Source organism: Bos indicus x Bos taurus, chromosome 19, assembly GCF_003369695.1.
Source record: "Bos indicus x Bos taurus breed Angus x Brahman F1 hybrid chromosome 19, Bos_hybrid_MaternalHap_v2.0, whole genome shotgun sequence".
Classification (NCBI taxonomy): Eukaryota; Metazoa; Chordata; class Mammalia; order Artiodactyla; family Bovidae; genus Bos; species Bos indicus x Bos taurus.
The window spans coordinates 58,990,445-59,012,394 of NC_040094.1; the positions used below are offsets into that span (position 1 = coordinate 58,990,445).

Here is a 21,950-nt window from a genome sequence, read left to right on the forward strand (position 1 = left end):
ACTGTAGCCCGCCAGGCTCCTCTGTCCCTGGGATTCTCCAGCCAAGAGTACTAGAGGGGGTCGCTGTGCCCTTCTCCAGGGGATCTTCCCAACCCAAGGAACAAACCCAGGTCTCTTGCATTGCGAGCAGATTCTTCACCATCTGAGCCACCTGGGACTCATGATAGCATATTAGGCAGCCTCTTAAAAGCCTGCTGGCCAGCACTTTTTACTGTCGTGGGAAATGAATCTATAGATTTTTTTTGCACAAAGTGCTGGATGGGGAGGCTCTTTCACTGGATGGTGGAGTTGGATTGGGTGTTAAAAAGTTTTCCACTTATGATACATTTTCCAATATTTTGCAGAGATTTTAATTAAAAAGAGGGAGAGGAAGTTCCTGGTGGTCCAGTGGTTAGGACTCAGCCAGGATCTGGCTTCAATCCCTGGTCAGGGAACTAAGATCTCACAGGCTGCATGGCATCAGTTCAGCTCAGTCGCTCAGTCGTGTCCAACTCTTTGCGACCCCATGGGCTGCAGCACACCAGGCCTCCCTGTCCATCACCAACTCCTGGAGCTTACTCAAACTCATGTCCATCAAGTCATTGATATCATCCAACCATCTCATCCTCTGTCGTCTCCTTCTCCTCCTGCCTGCAATTTTTCCCAGCATCAGGGTCTTTTCCAGTGAGTCAGTTCTTAGCATCAGGTGGCCAAAGTATTGGAGCTTCAGCTTCAGCATCAGTCCTTCCAATTCAAGCATCAGTCCTTCCAGTTTAAGACTGATTTCCTTTGGGATGGACTGGTTGGATTTCCTTGCAGTCATGGCTGGGATTAATTAATTAATTAAAGTATAAAAAAAAGAATAAAAGGGTCAGATACTTGTAAAAAGTATCTCCTGAGGACCTACTCAGCGCCAAGCACGGGGGATTCGGTGTCGAGGGGGCAGGCCCAACAGGCCTGGGGTCCGGGAGCACCGGTTAAGGTCAGGCAGACTGCCCCCTCCCAGCAGGTGCCTCCCTCTCTGTCCTCCCGCAGATGAGGGGCTCTGGGACATTCTCATCAAAGACATCCCCAAGGAGGTCACGTCCTACACATTCAGCATGGACATCCTCAAGCCAGGTGTGAGCTACGACTTCCGGGTCATCGCAGTCAATGACTACGGTTTCGGGACCCCCAGCAGCCCCTCCCAGTCTGTACCAGGTACCACCTACAGCGTGAGGGGTGGGGGGTCTGGGGAAGGGGCGAGGGAGGAGAGGCAGCAGCCCCAGAGGCACTGGTCTGGGGACCCAGAAGGCATTGTCCTCTCAGTTCTCCGAAGCCAAGATCCCTGGGCTGGGGCCCGGGTCAGCCTTCAACTCCGGAAGGAGCTGGGGGGCAGAGGTCTTGGGAGTTCCTTTCCAAGGACTCCAGAAGCCCTGGGCAGCGGGCCCAGTGGGCTTGAGGATGAATCAGTGGGACCAAGATGGTAGCTTCCGTGGGCTTATCACCCAGGAAATCCGAGGGCATCAGGTCATACACTGTGTATCCATGGAAACCACCCCCCAACATAGAGCCTGGAGCCTGTGAAGCTCAGGCCTGAGCGAGCAGCATCCTGCGAGGGCAGGACTCCATCCCTAGCCCTTCCTTCCTGCCTTTCTCTTCCCATCACCTCCGAGCTCACAGACGACCAGTATTGAAACCCACGGACCCACATCTAATCACTTTTAATAGGCACTTCCCCTGAGACAGGAATAGCTTTCAAAGTTTCTACTCACTGGGCCAGTTTCAGAAGCCATATGCTTTTGCCCTTGGCCTGATTGATAGAACCAAATGACAGGAAGTCAGCACTTCAAGTCTGAAATAGAAGAGCCCGCCCCCTCAGTCAGCAGCACGGATTAGTACCAGCCCCATGCAGGGAGCACAGTCCTGGCGGCTTTGAAAGAAGGGGAGTCTCCCTGGAGGAGCCTTTCTGAAGACCTGCTCATGTCCACCCTCCCGCCTACCAGAAAAGATTCTGTCCCTACTGAACCTTGGGAGAGAAACTGTCCCAGGCACAGCACAGGCCAGGCAAGCACCTTTCTAGCACACATTGACATCTACCAAGGTAGCCCCTGGGCCGTAAGTGGCAAGGAAAAATAAGAAAAAATAGCAAGCACACAGGCCCTGCTCCTCCTGTGTGCTTAGCAGACATCACTAATCAATCCCAGCACTCAGGAGTCGAGAAACCCCCTCAACTCACTCTTCCTCCTGTATCTTTAGCAGACATCACTAATCAATCCCAGCACTCAGGAGTCGAGAAACCCCCTCAACTCACTCTTCCTCCTGTATCTTTAGCAGACATCACTAATCAATCCCAGCACTCAGGAGTCGAGAACCTCCTCAACTCACTCTTCCGCCTGTATTTTTAGCAGACATCACTAATCAATCAGTCTAGAAATGGCCTCAGCCCTTTCTCAAACCAGCCCTCCAGGCAGCCCCTTTACTGATAAACCAGAGCTGGCCCTTGAGATGAAACCATCCCTACCAACCCAAGATTCTACCTTGTTCTGAGGGCGCAGACTCACCTGCCCGTAAAATGTGAGAGCAGGTGGTAGGGTCCTAGCTGGAGCCACAGGCTTGGAGGCAGGACAGGTCTGAGCACCACGGACCTGACGCCCACTCCATGCTCCAGCCCAGAAAGCCAACCCCTTCTACGAGGAGTGGTGGTTCTTGGTGGTCATCGCACTTGTTGGCCTCATCTTCATCCTGCTCCTCGTCTTTGTGCTCATCATCCGAGGCCAGAGCAAGAAGTATGCTAAGAAGACAGACGCAGGTGAGCTGGTGGATGGGACTTTCTCGGGACCATCTCCCTTTTCGGCAAAGGTGGTGTGGGGGAGGTCTCTCCTGGAAAAGCAGCCGCTCTGATGGGGGTGGGGGTCTCCTAGGGTTCCTACACACAGTCTCACAATCTCCATCTCCAGTTTTGGTTTAAACCCTAACAAAAGAAAGAGGGGGCAGCCCAGCCATAGGGGAAAGGGGCCACGCGGTCTAAAAGGATGGAGTGCGTGATGGATGTCAATCTCTGCCCTCCCCAGGCAACAGTACCAAGACTGGTGCGCTGGGCCATGGCGAGATGATGAGTTTGGATGAGAGCAGTTTTCCTGCCCTGGAACTCAACAACCGACGACTCTCTGTCAAGAACTCCTTCTGCCGAAAGAATGGCCTGTATACAAGGTAGTGGGCTCTCTGCATGGGGTGCCGGGCGGGTGGAGGTGGGGCCAGCATCGCCTGGGCCACAGAGCAGGCAGCATGCAGCTGGCTTCACCTCGTCCTGGAAGCAGCATGCTCAGTTGCTCGGTTGTGTCCGACTCTTTGTGACCACATGGATTAGCCCACCAGGCTCCTTTGTCTATGTAATTTCCCTGGCAAGGATACTGGAGTGGGTTGCCATTTCCTCCTCCAGGGGAATCTTCCTGACCCAGGGATCAAACCCGCATTTCCTACATCGGCAGGTGGATTCTTTACCACTGCGCCACCAGGGCAGCCCCCCTGGAAGCGGCATTCGCTAGGAATGGTCACTAGGCAGAGAGAGCCAAGCCCAGGCAGCTCCACAGCGGGGTGGGGAGAAAGTCACGAGGAGCTGGGGACAGAGGGTGTCTGCCAGCCACAGCAGGATGCAAATCGTTTGCACAACTTTGCAAACCACTAACTGCTGTTTGGGGCCAAGTGCTCCTGGTACAGGCCTGAAGCCCTAATAGCCACTGGCCCGAAAGGTGAGAGGCACCCAGTGAAAGTGGGCTGGGCAGACACACTCAAGAGCTGCCAGGAGTCCCCCATGACTGCTTCTGCCTTCGCCTGACCTTCCCGTTCTAGAAAGAGGGGATGCCCTCTCCCCAGGCACCTGCTCACACCCTCTGTGGCCATAGTCAGTTTTCTCCCACCCACCCTTGAAGTCTATACACCCCACATTGTCCTCAAAAGGCAGCATCCAAGAAGAGCCAACCAGGAGGGGACCAGGCTGCACCAGCTCCTATATTCGCCTGACTCCTCTCCACCCAGGGCCCCTGCTAGCCCCACCCACTGTGGCCCACCAGGCTGCCCGTTTCCAAGGTCAGGGTCAGTTGCTAGGGCTCACCTGAGCGTCACCTGATTGACCTGGCAGTTTCAGACATCGAGAGCATGAAGGAGAGGTTGGGGCTGCAGCTCAGGGGCTGCAGCTCAGGGGCTCCAGCTTCGGCCCCGTTAACATTCCCGGCTCATCGGAGGTGCCCACGGAACTGAGGGGATGCCTCTCCCAGGGCCAGCTCACAAAGGTTCCCTCTGTCTGGTCCTGAAAGGAAGAGGCGACGTGTGTGTTCAGCAGGAGGACTTCCAGCGGGAGGGGTGCACAGGCCAGCCAGGCCGAGCTCTCATCTCCCGCCAAAGCCAGCTTTCCAAAGAAAGAGCCATTTGAGGCCGTGGTGGCGGGCCCAGCATGGCCACCGTGGCCCCGCCAGGCTGGCTCCAGGGCCCTGCCACATGGAACAAGAGGGCGTTTCACCCACAGGCTGGCTTCGCCCGCCTCTCACACCCCCAGTGTACACACACCGCGGCCCCTGTGTGTACCCTCCATCACTGTGTACACACAGAAATCCCACGTGCCCCAAACCATCCCCAGGCTCCTGAGGCCTGACCCAGGCACAGCGTGTGTCGCCAAGACGGTGTTAGCCTGGCCCCCCATCTCCCCCCTCCTGTTGGTGTCCTGTGTCTGCCTGTCTCGTCTAGTGATGCTGCTGCTAGCTCTGCTGTTTCTAAGTAGCTTAAAGATGCAGCTTTGTTGATTGGCATAAAATCCACGCAGATACGGTACAAGGGGTTGGAGGTGGCAGGGGTATTGCTTCTGACACGGTCACCGGCCACCAGGCTGTTCTCAGAGCGGCATTTCAGCAGGAAGCCACCTCCGGCTCGGGCGGGGCCGCTGGGGTTCAGGGCCTCTGTGCTATGAAGGTTTCCTGGAGCCGACGGGCCCGATCACGGGGCATCGGGCGCTGGGCAGGGCCCCCTGGCACCCCTTCCTGGGAAGACATGAGTAAGGCAGAGTCATGGGGGACCCCAGCCACCTGCCCAGGGCCTCTGGGAGCCTGCGTGGCCCCCAGCCCAGCCCCCCACCTCTCACACACCCCGCAGCAGGTGGAGCGCCCGAGGCGCCTGTCCTGGGTGTCTGAGATGACTCAGAGCCGGCTGGCCTCTCACTCCCTGGGAAGCGCACAGCTTTCTCCAGGGCTGGTTTTTCGAAGGTAGGGCAGGCCTTGGCCTGTCTCTGGTCTCCAAGCAGACGTGGAAGGAAGGAGGCTGTGTGCCTCTTTTCTCCCCCGACCCTCGGCATCCACTCTCTAGAGCTCCCCTTGTGAGTTTGAGCGTCACCTGGGGAGCTTGTCTGCAGGGCAGGTGTTCAGACCTCACCTGAGATTTCAGTGCCAGGGTCTCCGTGCGGCCCAGAAACGCTGTGTAACGCTCACTGCCAAGCCTCCCCTGCCTGGGGCCTTGGGAGACCACTGGAGAAGCAGGGTGCAGCCTCCCCAGCGCCCCAGTGCCTGAGCCGGTGTGGGAGGCTGGTCCTGGGCCTACAAGGCCTAGAGACACACACACACAGACACACATAGACACAGACACACATAGACACACACACACACACATAGACTCACAGATACACATAGACTCACACACACACAGACACACACAGACTCACACAAGATACACGTACACACACACACAGACACGCATAGACACACACACACACATCCACACACACACATCCACACACACATACACAGACACAGACACACACACACACACACACACACACACACACATCGACACACACATACACAGACACATCAGCACATACAGACACACACACAGACACACACAGACTCACACAAGATACACACATGCACACACAGACACACATAGACACACACACACACATAGACACACACACATACACAGACACACACACACATATAGACACACACACACAGACACACACAGACTCACACAAGATACACGCACACACACACACAGACACACATAGACACAGACACACATAGACACACACACACAGACACACACACATCGACACATATAGACACACACACAGACACACACAGACTCACACAAGATACACGCACACGCACACATAGACACACACACACACACATAGACACACACACACATACACAGACACATCGACACATATAGACACACACACAGACACACACAGACTCACACAAGATACACGCATGCACACACTCAGACACACATAGACACACACACACACACATAGACACACATACACAGACACACAGACTCACAGACATACATAGACACACACACACATACACACACGCATACACACACACACATATAGACACACACACAGACACACAGACTCACAAGATACACGCACACACACAGAGACACACATAGACACACACACACATACACAGACACACACACACATAGACACACAGACACATAGACACACACAGACAGACACACACAGACACACATAGACACACACACACAGACACACAGAGACACATAGACACGCACACACAGACACACAGACACACATAGACTCACACACACATATAGACACACACACAGACACACACAGACTCACACAAGATACACGGACACACACACATAGACACACACACACACACATAGACACACACAGACACACACACAGACACACACACACATAGACACACAGACACACATAGACACACACATAGACACTCACAGGCACACACACAGACACACAGATACACACGCCCTAGAGACACACACACACACACACACAAACGCACATACAGATACACACACACACATAGACACACACCCACTGGGAGGTTGCTGCTAGGCCTACAAGCCCTAGGGACATACACACACACACACACACACGCACATACATACCTGCCCTGGGGTCTCCAGCCCGAGGCCCTGCGCCCCAGGGCCCAGGCCTGTCAAAACGCAGACACAGTAAGGAGAGACGGAGGGTCCCGCAGAGGGCCACCTGCCCCCCCTGCCCCCCACCCTCCGCAGGTCTCCCCTCAGCCCCCGACTCTCCCCCGGTCTCCCCTCAGCCCCCCGCCCCCCACTCTCCCTGGGTCTCCCCCCGCCCCCCACCCTCCCCGGGTCTCCCCTCAGCCCCGACTCTCCCCAGTCTCCCCCCTGTCCCCCACTCTCCCCGGGTCTCCCCTCAGCGCCCTGCCCCCCACTCTCCCCCGGTCTCCCCCCTGTCCCCCACTCTCCCCGGGCCTCCCCTCAGCCCCCCGCCCCCCACCCTCCCCGGGTCTCCCCCCGCCCCCCACCCTCCCCGGGTCTCCCCTCAGCCCCCTGTCCCCCACCCTCCCCGGGCCTCCCCTCAGCCCCCTGTCGCCCACTCTCCCAGGTCTCCCCCCCGGCCCAGCCCGGGCAGCCTTCACTACTCCGACGAGGACGTCACCAAGTACAACGACCTCATCCCGGCAGAGAGCAGCAGCCTGACGGAGAAGCCCTCGGAAATCTCCGACTCTCAGGTGAGGGGCAGGAGGGCCTGGTGCCCGCTCGCGGTGGGGTGCTGTGTGAAGCCCCCCCACCCCGGAGTATGGGCCTGCCCACCGCTTCCTGCCCTCCTTCCCTTTATGGACTGGAAAGACCGAGGGGCCCCAGGAAACCCCCTGGACGGCGCACTCAGGTCAACCGCCATGTCCGAGCTGCGCTCAGTCTGCACCTGGGCTGGTGGGGTCCCTGGAACTCCCAAGAGCAAAAGTCTTGCAGGAGCCCCCCAACATGCTCCGTCCCCGGTTGTCCTGGCCCGTCTCTCCTCAAAGACGAGGAGAGGGATGCAGACACTGGAGCCCTGCTCGGCCGGAGCCGGAGAACAGCTGAACCTAGCTAATCAGGGTCAGAATGAGCTCCAGAAGTGGGGGGCTGGGCCCCCAAGATTGGGAAGCAGTGCGGACCACTAAGGTGTTAAGCTTTGGAGCTTTAGACCTGAGTTGTGTCCTGGCTCTGCTGCCCAGGAGTCAAGGGCCTCATGAGTGTACTGAGTAATATCTTGAAGCCTCAGTTTCTCTCGCTGCAGAATGGGCTCATGGGACAGTGGGGAGGATTTGCTGAGGTTACGTTCAATGAATGTCAGCTCTTAATACTGAGAAGGGGGTGGTGCCTTTGGGAGACATGGAGCTTTAGAGAGGCTGCCATTGGGTGGTCAGGCAGGGTCATGCGTGGACACTCTGCCCCGAGCTTTGGGGAGAGGGGGTCTGGTGCATTCCAGCCGAGTGATGTTACAGCCTCTCGCCCTAGCCCTCCTGGCCTTGGCCAAGCCTGCTGGTTGCCAAGGAAGGGGCTGCAAAAGGCCACGGTGTCCCACGCCCTGGGCCTTGCTGTCCGGTCCTGGGAGAGGGTGAGAAGGGAGAGAGGCCAGCAGGAAGTGGGGCTGCTGGCCGGGCAGGAGGTGTCAGCCAGCCTGGGGTCCAGTCGCGGCCCCCTGGACCGAAGGCCTCTCTCTTGCTCACTGCTGTTTTGTTCAGCTCCAGGGTTACCATCAGGCTTGGCAGAGCCGGTGAGGCTGGAGCTGACACCACAGCTCAGAGCTGGCAGAGGCCAAGACGCAGCTTAGCCTGGTTTACATGGGCACCCACGTGATCCAGGTTATGGCATCTCGTTGTGAGTAGTTAACTGTTTGCTGCCACGCCCATACTGGGACTTACACGGCCGTGCTTCCTGAAGCACTTTTTCTTCTTTCTCCCCAAAGATGGTGATGAGCCTTTGGCTTGTCGGTACCCAAGGTAAAAGTCAAAAAGGTAAAGGGAGACTCCCCTGGTAGTCCAGTGGTTAAGACTCTAGGCTTCCAATGCAGGGGGCACAGGTTCAATCCCTGGTCAGGAAGCTAAGATCACACACACCTCACAACGCAGCCAAAAAAACAAAATTAAAGGGATTTCCCCGTGTCAGTGGGGCAGTCACCAAGGGCTTCCTGAGCCCCTGGCTGTCTGTGGAGAGGGCATCGTGGTGGCCGGCAGAAGAGGCTCCCTGTTGACTCTGCTCAGCCCCCTGACCTTCTGCAGAGGGCATTGTGATCCACGCTCATCAGCTGAGCGCCGACCTTTCAGAGAGTAACCCCTCTGAGTCCACAAGGGACTGCCCCAGTCCCGGGAGCTCTCTGAGCACCCTGCGTGAGTCTGGGGGACACCCACATGGGATGCAGAGCTGGCCCCTGAGGCCATGCCAGGGCCCCCCAGCCTTGAAGAAGTTGCTGGGAGAAGAATTCCCATCCCAGGAGCATCCCACTTCAGAAGTCACCCCAGGATGGACAGAGCACCCGGAATCCTCCTTATAGCTATCGGTCTCATTTATTCAGAACAAACCCTTCACTTGAACACTGTTTCCGTAGCAAACTGGGACCAGTCACTACCCCACCCCCCGCCCTCTCCGGGAGCGCCCTAGAGAGGAGGCTTTCTGGTTCCAGAATGCCAGATCTGAGGACCACAGCCCAGGCCTGGAGCTCCGTGTACGGCCTTTGGGATAGTTGGGGTTTGATCTGGGGCTGGATTCAGTTGACTTGGGTTTATGTACTCTGTTCTTTTTCTTTTGGGAGGGGGGCTTCAGCACGCAGCATGTGGGGTCTTAGTTCCCTGACCAGGAATTGAACCAGTGCCCGTTGCAGTAGAGGCACAGAGTCCTAACCCTGGGCCACCAGGGAATCCCCGGGCTTATTTACTCTGAAAGCTAAGTTCCCTGAGGGCAGGAGAGCCGAATTCAGTCCCTGGGTCCGGAAGATCCCCTGGAGAAGGAAATGGCAACCCACTCCAGGATTCTTGCCTGGGAAATCCCATGGACGGAGGAGCCTGGCGGGCTACAGTCCATGGGGTCAGAAGAGTTGGACACCACTAAGCAACTGAACTGCCAGCACGAGTTCCCTGAGGGCAGGGACCGTGGCGGTTTTGCTCACGCTGTATCCCCAGTGTCCTGCACGTCACTGGGATGTGGTCAATCTGTGCGTGTCTGTTGAAACCATGAAAGAGTTACTGGAGAAGGTCATCAGGCTGAACAGACTCCAGACCAAGTATGGTTAGCAGGATAGAGAAACAAAGATTTGTGATTGTAAGCTTTCCTTTTCAACCAGCATCAGATCTCAGACATTCAAAGAGGCCCTTCAAAGTGGCAGTGATGACAACAGCTGCGCCTCCCGTGGGCTACCCAAGCGCCTCACCACAGCGTAGCTTCACACCGACCCTCCGAGCCAGGCCTCAGTGGCATCTTTGTACGAATGGGAAAACTGGGGTCAGAGAGCTTAAGCGAGTTGACTCAGGTCCGAATGTGCAAACTCAGGGTCCCGGCTCCGTGTGGGCTGGAGTCAGGGGCAGATGGGAGACAGAGCAGCTGGCCGCCCTCGGATGTCCACTGAGTGATGCTCCGCATACCAGTGCCCTGGGGCAGGGGGGCACGGGGGACTGGTGGCCGAACCTCCCAGGGTCCGCCTGGGCCCTTTCATCTCTGCAGATGCCAGCGTTCTCCATAAATAACTCCCTGTGCTGCTCGCTCGCCCCCATGAGAAGCAGCTGGACTGCACATTAGTGTCCAGAACGTGCAGCACCCAGCCTCACGACTTCCAGCTCCGGGCTCACAGGAGAGGCGCTGTTAGTCCTGCCCGGGGAACCTCCCTCAGGGTCAGCAGCCAACCCCCGACCCCTTGGGCCAGCTGTCTTCCTGAAGCCCCCGCCCCCAGGCCCCGTGCCACCTGGTTGGAACTCTTAAGTCAGACCACCCAAAAGTCACCCTCCGGAACTGGATTCTTCCATTTCTAGCTGCCCAGCCATTTCCCTGTGATATGGTAATAAACACAAAGTCAAGGCTTCTTATAAACAAACACACATGCTGCCACGTGGGAAAGGCCAGAACAGGGCTGTGGGTGGAGGCCGGAGGAGGGAAGGGCCGGTTTCCCTCCAGAAGGCACGGGGTGGGGCTGGGGGCCGTGTCTCCAGGGGTCTGTGGAGAAGGAGGTTCCCCGGCAGGGGGACCCACAAAGGCTGAGGCTTATGTGATGGAACTTCTAAAAACAAAGTATGGCCACGGTCCAGCTTCATTTCAAAGTCAGAGCCCACGATGGGTAGAAAAATCACATAGTTAGCACACAAGTAAATCTCAATGGAGAGAAATTCCAAGGCGATGGCAAGCCTCTCTTAATCAGTACTCAGTTCTCTGTGATGTCCTGGGTCAGCCCTGTAAGCTCATTATCATGAAATTGAGCCTAAAAGAAAAAGGAATTATCAATCAGTTCCGTTCAGTTCCGTCGCTCAGTTGTGTCCGACTCTTTGCAACCCCATGGACTGCAGCGCACCAGGCCTCCCTGTCCATCACCAACTCCCAGAGTTTACTCAAACTCATGTCCATTGAGTCGGTGATGCCATCAACCATCTCATCCTCTGTCATCCCCTTCTTCTCCCACCTGCAGTCTTTCCCAGCATCAGGGTCTTTTCAAATGAGTCAGCTCGTCACATCAGATGGCCAAAGTATTGGAGTTTTAGCTTCAGCATCAATCCTTCCAGTGAATATTCAGGACTGGTATCTTTTAAGATGGACTGGTCGATCTCCTTGCATTCCAAGGGACTCTCAAGAGTCTTCTCCAACACCACAGTTCAAAAGCATCAAGTCTTCGGCGCTCAGCTTCCTTTGTTATCAATACATAGGACCTGTTAGATTGTATATACTGTTTATTGAGCACCCAATCCGAAGAGTTAGCCAGGAGTGGCTCTAAGGATTGTTTACGAATGGCACTTCTTAACCCATGACCCCTGGGGGAGGCCTGGATGGAGGTAGTGGCCGCACACAGGTTGGGTCCTCTGTAGCACCCGGGAAGGGTAGGGCGCCCAAGAACCCTGGAGGAAAGTGTCCCCCAGGGGGAACCTGGGCCGCGGGTTGGGGCGGGGCTCCAGCTGCCAGTCTCCGAAGGAGCTGCCCAGGGTGACACCTCACCTGGGGCAACACTTTCCCACCAGGCTTCTTGAGATTCAACAAGATAAGGGCTCCCAGGTGGATTCCCCAGTGGCGCAGTTAGTAAAGAAGCCGCCTAACAATGCAGGCGACTCAAGGAAATGAGGGTTCTGTCCCGGGCCAGGAAGATCCCATGGAAGAGGGCATGGCGACCCACTCCAGCACTCTTGCCTGGAGAGTCCCGTGGACAGAGGAGCCTGGCGGGCTGCAGTCCAGGGGGTCACAGAGAGTCGGACAGAGCTGAGTGCACACATACATACCCAAGGGCTCTCTGCCTGGTCCCCGAGCCCAGGACAGCGCTTGCCTGTCTCCTGCTGATCTGATACCACTGTCCCTGCTTCCAGAAAGAGACAGAATAGAGAAAGGCCTTCCTTTGCTCCCTCTCTTTTGTCTCGGTCCTTTCTCGGGGTCCTCCCTCCCTCAGGTCCCCACCTCACTCGCTCTGAGCCTGGAGGCTGCCCTCTCCCCCTTCCCCGGGCCCGGTAATTGCTGATGGAGTGGCTTTGAGCTGCTGTTAAGAGGCCTGGGAGCTGAAGCGGTGGCCTGATTGCCTGGCAGCCAGGGACTGGCCATGAAAGGCCCCCTTTGTGCTGGGCCGGCGACTGGGAAGCTGCATTCAATTACCGAGGGCCGGGCGAGAGTTGAAAGCAGGATTGGGAGCCCCTGGCCCCCCCCTCGCTTTCTTTCTTCTCTTCGTACCCCACCCCCGTCCAGAAAAGAAACAGATGTTCTCGGAGGTGGAGACAGAGGGGAGTGCGTGCAGAGACCCCCTCCTGCGGTGTTGGGGAGCTGGGGGAGGGGCGGACCAGACTCCAGCCGCCCTGCCTGTGCCCGCCCCCGCCGCACCCCTCCTCCACCGGCTTTGGTGTCCCAGTCCAGTGGCACACAGTAGGTGCTTAACAGAGGGCAGGAGATGATTTGGACGAATGGGCTTTGGTTTGGGCCCCCAGGAGGGCCAGAGAGGCCCCTTCCCCACCCTGCTGGTCACAGCTTCATCCTGGGGGTGGCAGTGGGGTTGTGGGTAGGCAGGAACCAAGCATTCTCCTTCCCGGGCTGTCTGAGCACTGGTCAGCCTCCCCTTGGGACTTCCTGGCGGTCTAGTGGTAAGTCTGCGGTGTGAGTTCAGTCCCTGGTCAGAGAACTAAGATTCCGCAAGCTGCATGGTGCGGCAAAAATAAATTTAATTAAAAATGTGAGTCAGTCTCCCCTATCCCGTGCCCCTGTGATCTTTCCCAGAGGGGCTTCAGGCCCCATGTCAACAGACCCCTTTCACTTTTCCCCTAATGATACCTTTAGACTGTTCTCGCATATATTAGTTGAGTTCATCCTGTGAACGTCAGGATCCACCCATTGTACTGACCAGGATACTGAGGCCGAGAGAGGATAGGTCCACACTTACCCAGCTGGGAAGGGACAGAATCAGGCGGTGCTTCTGTCCCCCCACCCCCCCAGCCTGGAGACTCATTCACTCCAGACCCACAGTGATTTGGGGACGTGTCTCCAAGGCTGGGGCCTGGGGCTCGCTGAAGTTCTAGAACATCTAGTAGTCACTCCAGCCAGTCGGTGGGTGCCCTCCAAGAGGGAGCTGACATGTAGGGAAAACCGTGGGGCCCCTCTCTTGATCCCCAGACTCACAGACCCTCACTGTGCCTGGACCCCAGGGACCGCGCCCCCCCAGCCTCCTGTACCCTCCACGTCTGGCTCAGACCTCCTGCCCCTGGGCTGGCCTCACTGCGGCCCCGGGCTTCAGGAGCCCACCCCCGGCCCCCTTGCCTGCCCTTGGCATACGGAGCCCTGCGGTCTCTGCAGCCCCTTTGTTCGCTCCTGGGCTGGCAGCTGGGCTGTCGGCAAAGAAAGCGCTTGTACTGTGCTGCTCTGCATCACGGGAGAACGGGTGAGGGATTCTCCATTGTCGTGGGCAGCCGGCCCTGCCTGCCAAGACGATGGGGGTCCTGGGAGTGCCTGCTGGGGTGGCGGGAGCGCTGTGGGGGCTGAGGAGGGGGGTGGAGAAGAAGAGCCAGAGCACATGAATCAGCAGATCAGTCTGGGAGCATTTAACATCCCCTTCGAGGACAGAGGAGTTCCCCTTCCCCTTCTTGTGACCTCCAGGCAGGAGTTCGGGAGTTCGGAGCATGTGTAGGTTTCGGAAAATCAGGCCAAACTGTGTTCAGGTCCAGCTCATCCTTTCCTTGGGCAAAACCATCACTCTCTCTTCAGCACTCAGGTAGTAGCATCATCATAGCTGCAGCACAGAGGTGTGAAATTTAAAGACGAGAACGCAACTCAGCGTTTCCTCCTGTCTGGCAGCGAGCCTGCTCCAGAGTTGGTGTCATTTTAGTTCTGTGCTTTGTACCCGTTTCCCTTGAAGGCTTAGATGCTGCAAAGGGCTTTGAGTTCCTGAAAACAGGTGCACACTACCTTTCCCACACATGGCTCAGAACCTTTGGGCAAGGGCAACGCTCTGTTTTCTTTTTTCTCCTTTTCTAAGATTTCTGTGCTGAGTTTTTGGCCACGGTGGGTAGTTGCCGTGCGCGGGCTTCCCACTGCATGGCTCCTCGCGTTGTGGGGCAGGGGATTTAGGCGTGCTCAGGCTTCAGTGGTTGTGGCTCACGGGCTTAGCTGCTCCGGGACATGTAGAATCTTCCCAGACCAGGGATCAAACCGGTGACCTTCCACTTTAAGATGGGTTCTCAATCACCAAACCATCAGGGAAGCCCTCCATTTTCCTTGCCTGTAGAGCAAGACACAGATGATTACCCTGGACTTGTTTATACTGTGCTCACTGGACTGCAGGGTTTGCCAATGTGTATTTCACTCCAGCTGATAAAATGAATTTACTGCCTCTAAGCATGTATTCACTGGGCAGAGATGAGGCAACTCGAGCTTGGTCTTCTAGAATGATATTTGTTGAGCATGTACTGTTCACTAAAACCAGTGCATCCCTTCCAGAGAGTTCTAAAGGCCTTTCCATCTGCTGTCTTTTTAGTTCTCAAAACATCGCTGGGAGCTGGGGGTGGGGAAGAGATGCATGATATTTTTAGCTCCACGATTCAGAGTCGAATGTTACTTTACAAACCAGATGGACTCTTCTCTTGCACCGATTTTCCCAAAAGCCAGCTAGAGCACGGGCCAAGGACCCCAGAATATCAACCGTATTAAGGATAATTTAATTTTTTTTATTTCTCCCCCAGAGCTTCAGGGTCATCACCGTGTGAAAATTCAGAACTTCTGTTGATAATCTTTCTCGTGCTTCTTTTATAACCGAGTGTGGCTTTTATTTTGGATCACACGTGGGTGAGCATCAGCATTTTGTTCAGCGCCAGGAGCCTCAAAGGCCTTCCAATCTGGTCCTGGCTTTGTCCCCAGTCACACAGTAAGTCAGAGGCTGGATCGGGACTGGAACTCAGGGTATCATGCGTGGGCCTCTGCTTTATTTACTGTCTTAGAGATGTGTTTTTATTTATCCATCTGGTTGCGTCGGGTCTCGGTTGCAGCACACAGGGGCTTCTGTTGCAGCGCGGACTCTCCAGTTGGGGTGTGCCAGCTCAGCAGCTGTGGTGTTCAGGCTCCAGAGTGCTCAGGTTTACTTTCTCCGTGGCATGGAGAATCTTAGTTTCCCAACCAGGGATCAAACCCGCATCCCCTGCATTGCAAGGTGGATTCTTCACCCTTGGACCAGCAGGGAGGTCCCTGAACCTCTATTTTTAAATGTCGGTTGGTTATTCTTCAGGTTTGATGAGGCCAGCAGATCAGGAGATGACTGCTAGTGGAAAGATAGCTTATTATTCGCAGATCCCCAGAAGAGGGGGCACAGCAGGCCACGTGGAGCCACATGAGGAGGTACCAGGCTTGGTGAGGAGGCGGATGGAGCAGGAAGGAAACAGGAAAACTCACCCTGCGCCCTTTATTCAGGTTCCCAGAGGCAAGGCAAGCAGGCTTAGCAGAATTTGATGAATTCAGGGGACCCTGGAGGGTAGGGGCTGCCCCTAGTTGTCTGGTACCTGACCCTGCGGTGATTGGAGGCAGGAAATAGTGGGTCCAAGTCAGCGTGTAAGCGCCCATCAGAGGAGGCGATGCAGGCAGGGGCTCTGGGTATAAAAAGCTGCTTGCTCTCTAAGACCTGTCTAGTCTTGGGAGGGGCAGTCCCTCCAGGGTTAGCAAAGATAACAAAGCATCAGAAATACAGAAAGGAAAGAACCATAATGCATGCAACCTCGGAAAACACCATACTAAACAAAAGAAGCTCAGACACAAAAGCTGCATACAGTGTGATTCCATTTTTATGCAACATCCAGAACGGTCAATCCGAGGGGTGGAGAGTAGATGGGTGGCTGCAAGGGGTAGGGATGGGGGGAGGAGGTTGGGGAGGAGGAAGTGGGGAGCGACTGCTTAGTGGGCACCGGGTTTTACTCTGTGGTGATGATGGGAATGTTTTGAAATGAAAAGAAGCGATGGTTGCCGGACAGTGTGCATGTACCAAATGCTGGTGAATCACACCCTCGACAGTGGTGTGTGAATTTCACCTTGATTTTTTTTTCTTTTTCTTTTTTTTTTTACTGATTCATGGAGCTCTTTTTCTTTTTTAATTGAAATTTATTTTTCAATTGCAGTATAATTGCTTTACAGTGTTGTGGTGGTTGCTGCTGTACAGCATGAATCAACTATAAGTATTAATAGATACATATATTGTGTATATACATATATAACATATATATATATATATATTCCCTTCCTCTTGAGCCTCCCTCCCACCCCGCATCCCATCCCTCACTTTGATTTTTTTCCAAAGCTTAGAACTTGGGTCTTCTGGGTCACGTCAGCATCCACAGGCTCTGTGCCAGCTCTGGGGGAGACACTTCCTACCCATCACGTGTTCTGAATGCCTTTCACCCCCGTGGCAGACTCGGGGCTGACATGCCCACGGTGCAGGGCGCCGAGGAGGCTGAGTGGAGCTTCAGCCCAGAGTGCTCTGCGTCTCCCAGCCCTGACCGCGCTGACCCGTCCCCAGGGTCGCTGACATCCTATCGGTTCTCTGCCCTCCCAGGGAAGCGACAGCGAGTACGAGGTTGACGCGAGCCACCAGAAGGCCCACTCTTTCGTCAACCACTACATCAGCGACCCCACCTATTACAACTCCTGGCGCCGCCAGCAGAAGGGCATCTCTCGGGCCCAGGCCTACAGCTACACAGAGAGCGACCCGGGCGAGCCGGACCACGCCACCCTCTCCAACAGCAGCAGCGCCCAGCAGGGCAGCCTCTTCCGGCCCAAGGCCAGTCGGACCCCAACGCCCCAGAACCCCCCGAACCCCCCGAGCCAGCAGAGCACCCTCTACCGCCCCCCCAGCAGCCTCGCCCCGGGCTCCCGGGCCCCCATCGCAGGGTTTTCATCGTTCGTTTGATGTCGTTCTCGGCGGCGGAAGAGGAAAAAGAAAACACGGCACCCAGCTCCTCTCCACCCCTCCCCGCACCGCCTGCCAGAAAACAAAAACACCGAGAAACCAAGTCAACTTTTCACCTCCTGAGTTTATTTTTCCAGAGATTCCAGGGCCAGCAAAGCCAGTGTGGAGAAGCATGGAGAAAAACCACGAGGGGACGTGTGTGGCCTCGAGATTGTGGGGTTTGCTGCGGCTTCAAGGGGCTGAGCGGGGGTTGGGGGGGGCGGGGGGCGGCTGCGGTGCACACCAGTGAGTTTAGGCCGATGGAGGCAGAAGGAGGGAAGGAGGGAGGGAGGGCAAGGACTGGAGGGCCGTCAGGTGGGCGTGACCGGGGCCAGGAAGCTTCTGGAAGTCCAGCCCTTCCCCATTTGCTGCAGCTCTGGGCCCAGTGCTAGCCGGTGCTGGGACGGGCATCCCGGGTGGGGGCAGGCGCCCCTCCCCCCGCCCCCTGCAGCCTGGCTTCTCCACACCCTCCCCCCGCCCCCCGGCCCTGCTCAGTCTCCCCACCAAGCATCTGGTTTATTTAGGAAAATGAAACCAGCTCAAGGGTGAGACTTTGCCTACCCAGCTCCTTGCTCCTAACTGACCTTTCTGTTGTGAATACAAGGAAGAGGAGGGTCCTTGGGGCTGGGGGAATGCTCCTCACTCCCACCCACTGAACCCAGCCATTCCTTTACTTGAATTCACTTACCCACCCCCACCCCCCCAAGCGCAGACTCGGAGAGATGGACTCAGGAACACAGTAGGGGCGCTGGCCCAGCATCCCTGGAATAACAGAGCGTGGGGCAGGCCGTTGGGACTGGAAGAAGGACGCTTGGACTTTCTTCTAATTTAGGTACCATCTGCCCCTCCTCCCACCTTCTTAAAAGAAGACAGAAAAAGGGGCTACAGAGACAAGAAAAGGGACTGCAGGCTAGGTTGGGGTGAGGCATGACACCTTTACACACACACACACACACCACCACCACCACCACCACACCCTACACAGACACACCATGCACTCGCAAGGAAAAGGGTCCAGGGATCCCCTCCAGGTGAAATCCCTTTGGGTCCTCCTAGCCAGCAGGGCACTCACTTTCAGGTCTGTGTCCCTCGTTCCCAGCCCACTGTTCTTCGTGTCTAAGACCCCCGGCGCTTCAGTGCAGGGGCACAGGAGCCCAAGGGGCGGGCCAAGTCCCTGGCGCAGAGGCTGGAGCTCCCAGCACCTGGTTTACAAAGGCAGAGGCCACCCCAACCCTCAGAAACGTCTTCCAGACTCGGCTCAGCCTGCCAAGGCTCAGCAAGGTCCTCCTCCAAACTGGACACGAGCTCCCGGGGTGCACAGCCAGGGCTCCAGGAGAAGCGGGTCAGATGGGACCACGGGACAATTATAGCTGATGGGAGGCAGAGCTTTCACACACGTGCGCGCGAGTTGCCCAGAGGAATGTTCTTTAAAACGCTACTTCTGGTGCCCTGGGTCTTCCCATCAGCTCAGAGCTTCCAGATACAGGGGTTTAAGGAGGAGCCTTTCCAGCAAATTCCCTGGGTGCCCACCCCATCCCACCCCAGAGCCCTGCAAAGGGGCCCACACCCAGGCTGCTCTCGGAGAGGGGTGGCCGGGGTGGGACCCCTCAGTGGAGAGCTCCAGTCCCAGTCGCCCCCCCAACCCCTGACCCGGGAGGAGGCCACGCCCCATTGAGGGCAACCTGGAGAACCAGGGAGGATCTGAGAAACAAGCCAAGGACACTGCAGGGCTGTCCCCTCCCCACCAGCCCCACCACGGGTGCCTGGAATGGAAGCAGGGCTGGGGGTCCTTGGCATGCCACCCAGCTGGGGGTTCCTCCCCAGGCACTGGGACCCCCAGGAAACGTGATGGGGAAAAGTGGGAAGATGGCTCCAAATACAGGCTGACCCACCTCTGGGGTCCAAACAGCACCTTCCCAGCTCAGGGGGTCTGGAAAGGGAAGCAGGGTCTTTCCCCCCAGGGAGGACACAGGCCTGAGGCTCATCTGGCAGTTGCTCTTCCCTCCCTCTCTCTTTAAAACCAGCTCATCCGTTTCTCTGCTGTGTATTGAACCATAGAAAGTCCTTCCTGGTTTACGTGAAGAACCTCTTCTGGCCCAGCCCAGGGAGGGACTGGGGGGAGGGAGCCGGGACTGGGAGAAACGCTGTGTGTACACGCGCGCAGTTCACTGGAGGCCAAATCCTTTTTGCCTTCCGAGGATCACCTTGTGCATTAAGACGCTCGCCCTCCCCGCCCCATGCGCTCCTCCACACCCGCGCTGACGCTAGCGTGCCACTGTGGGGCGGCGCCCACGCTCACCTGGGCTCTCGCTCACCTGGGCTTACGCAAGCGCGCGGGTACACACACACTGCGCGGCGTACCTGCGTCAGCAACCCCCTCGGAGGGGCCGACTGCCTCCAGGGAGACACAGGCAACGTGAGTCTCGCCCATGGGGCGAGGCTGGGCTCTGCTGTCTGAAAGGGCAGGGCGAGGACACTGCCAACCAGGGCTCTTCGAGGAGCCGGAAGGCGGGCGGCCCCCGGTGAGAGTCCCACCCTCCGTCCATCCCCACCCACCTGGAACGGTGCCTCCGCCGCCCCAGCCACACCTGGAAGCCCGGCTTCCAGCCGTGGACCTCTAGATTCCCAGGAGGACTGATCCTTGTCCTTGTTTACATATCTGCTGGGGCAGTGGTGGCTCCTGTCCGGACACCTGGCCGCGCTGGAAAGATGTGTGTGTGGGCACTGCCCATGGGTCACGGGGAGCCTCCCTGCCCTTTGGCTTCTTGGGCTGGTGACGTCAGACCACGTGTTGCCCTGACTCCCACTGGAGTGGGCTCACCTGGGGACAGCGCCTGGCTCCTCACCTGGCCCTGGCCCGCCGTGCTCTCCGGAAACCTGGTGTTGCCCCGGGCAGCTCACACCTGGCGCACTAGCACGGCCTTTGCCCTCCTGGCCGCGCCTCCTGTGTCCACATCCCTTCCGCACCCAGACTGCCAAGACGACCAACCAAAACGCTGCCCTGGGCTCCAGAAGCGCCCTCCTCCGGGGGTCCGGGGAGTCCGCGGCGCCGGGCCGTCTCCCCTCCAGTCTCCGGACTGACACTGCCCAGACTCAGAAGGAAAAGGAGGCCTCCGGCCGCCCCGCCCGGCCGCTCGCTGGCCCGAGGCCTTCTGTCTCTGCCCGTACTTCCCTGGGCAGAGCTTTCAAAGGTGCCAGAGCCCTCCGCCCCTCCATGCCCCACTCTGGGAGGGGGCTTCCCTCACCTGGTGCCCAGCAGAAGGTGCCCACACTTGTGAGGGTCTGGAGGGCACCAGCGGGGAGGGGGGCCACCTGAACACCCGCTCTGGCTCCCCAGTGCCTCTGTGGGGAACTACCCAGCGGCCACTCGACCACCCCCCCAGCACAGGTGCCCTCTTGGGACACGCACCCCCCACTTTGTTTCTGTAAAAATAACCAAAAGCATTTAAATGTGTTACCTTCTTTTACACACACAGACTCCAAAAACAAAAACCAACACAAATCTTTATTTTTTTGATTTAAAAGATATAAGAAAAATTATGGGGAGAGTATTCATTATGGCAGGTGTCTTATCTGTAAGAAAAAAATATATATATATGTCATATAGCTTGTTAGCAGGTTTATTTTTTGAATGAAAGGTAACAAAGAAATTGGTTTGAAATATATACCACAAGAGGTCCCATGTCCCGTCAAACTTGTCAGTATTTTATAAATAAACTTTTTTTTTTTTGGAATTCTGAAGCAACATTCATTCTTCTCCTCCCTGGAGGGCAACCCCACCCCCATATCACTCTCAAGTAATCTGATCCTGAAACACCCATTTTTAGCCTTGCTGTGGTTTTGCAAAGAGAGTCAAGGGTTCAAATTTTTCTGCTTTCTTAATTCAAGGGTGAGTGGACGTCTGTGCCTTCAAGTACTACAAGCCTGTACTCAAGCCTGTTTTGTTTATTTTACACTTAAAAAAAAATTTTTTTTTGGTTGCCCTCAGGATCTTCCATCTTTATTGTGGCGTGTGGGATGTCTTACATGGGATCTAGCTCCCTTACCGGGGATTGAACCAGGGCCCTTTGCATTGAGAGTGTGGGATCTGGATCACCAGCAACCGTCCCTATTTTACACTTTCAAGATAAGAGCCTCTTAGATTATGCTCAATTAGAGGCAAAATGATAATGATGAACAGAAATAGTAATAGCAGTTGCTAATGCTCCTATCACCGAAAGGACTGATTCTGAAGCTGAAGCTCCAGTACTTTAGCCATGTGATGTGAAGAGCTGACTCATTGGAAAAACCCCTGATGTTGGGAAAGATTGAGGGCAGGAGGAGAAAGGGACAACAGAGGATGGGATGGTTGGATGGCATCACTGACTTGATGGATGTGAGTTTGAACAAGCTCTGGGAGTTGGTGATGGGCAAGGGAGGCCTGGTGTGCTGCAATCCATGGGGTCACAGAGTCGGACACAACTGAACAACAATGCTCCTATGGCATTTACCCTGTGCCAGACGCTGTTGTAATCACTTTACATTGATTAACTTCCTGGAATCCTTGTGCTTA

The 21,950-nt window shown here is 56.3% G+C and overlaps 1 protein-coding gene and 1 long non-coding RNA gene across 3 annotated transcripts in view; one reads left to right on the forward strand and one right to left on the reverse strand.

The window, feature by feature from the left end:
- Positions 1–21,132, forward strand: part of SDK2 (sidekick cell adhesion molecule 2) — a 267,728-nt gene extending 246,596 nt beyond the window's left edge. For both annotated transcript variants that reach the window (XM_027518872.1, XM_027518871.1), the window contains 5 exons: positions 1,015–1,179; positions 2,630–2,770; positions 3,033–3,171; positions 7,376–7,502; positions 17,006–21,132. In XM_027518872.1, the coding sequence (XP_027374673.1) occupies positions 1,015–1,179; positions 2,630–2,770; positions 3,033–3,171; positions 7,376–7,502; positions 17,006–17,359 (926 nt within the window). In that variant the 3' untranslated portion in view covers positions 17,360–21,132. The remainder of the gene's footprint in view (positions 1–1,014; positions 1,180–2,629; positions 2,771–3,032; positions 3,172–7,375; positions 7,503–17,005) is intronic.
- On the reverse strand, positions 765–2,623 carry LOC113878075. Its single transcript, XR_003506902.1, has 3 exons — positions 2,523–2,623; positions 1,734–1,813; positions 765–804 (listed from the first exon to the last, which is right to left on the reverse strand). It is a non-coding gene; the product is annotated as an uncharacterized LOC113878075 (long non-coding RNA).
- Positions 21,133–21,950: the final 818 nt, after the last annotated feature.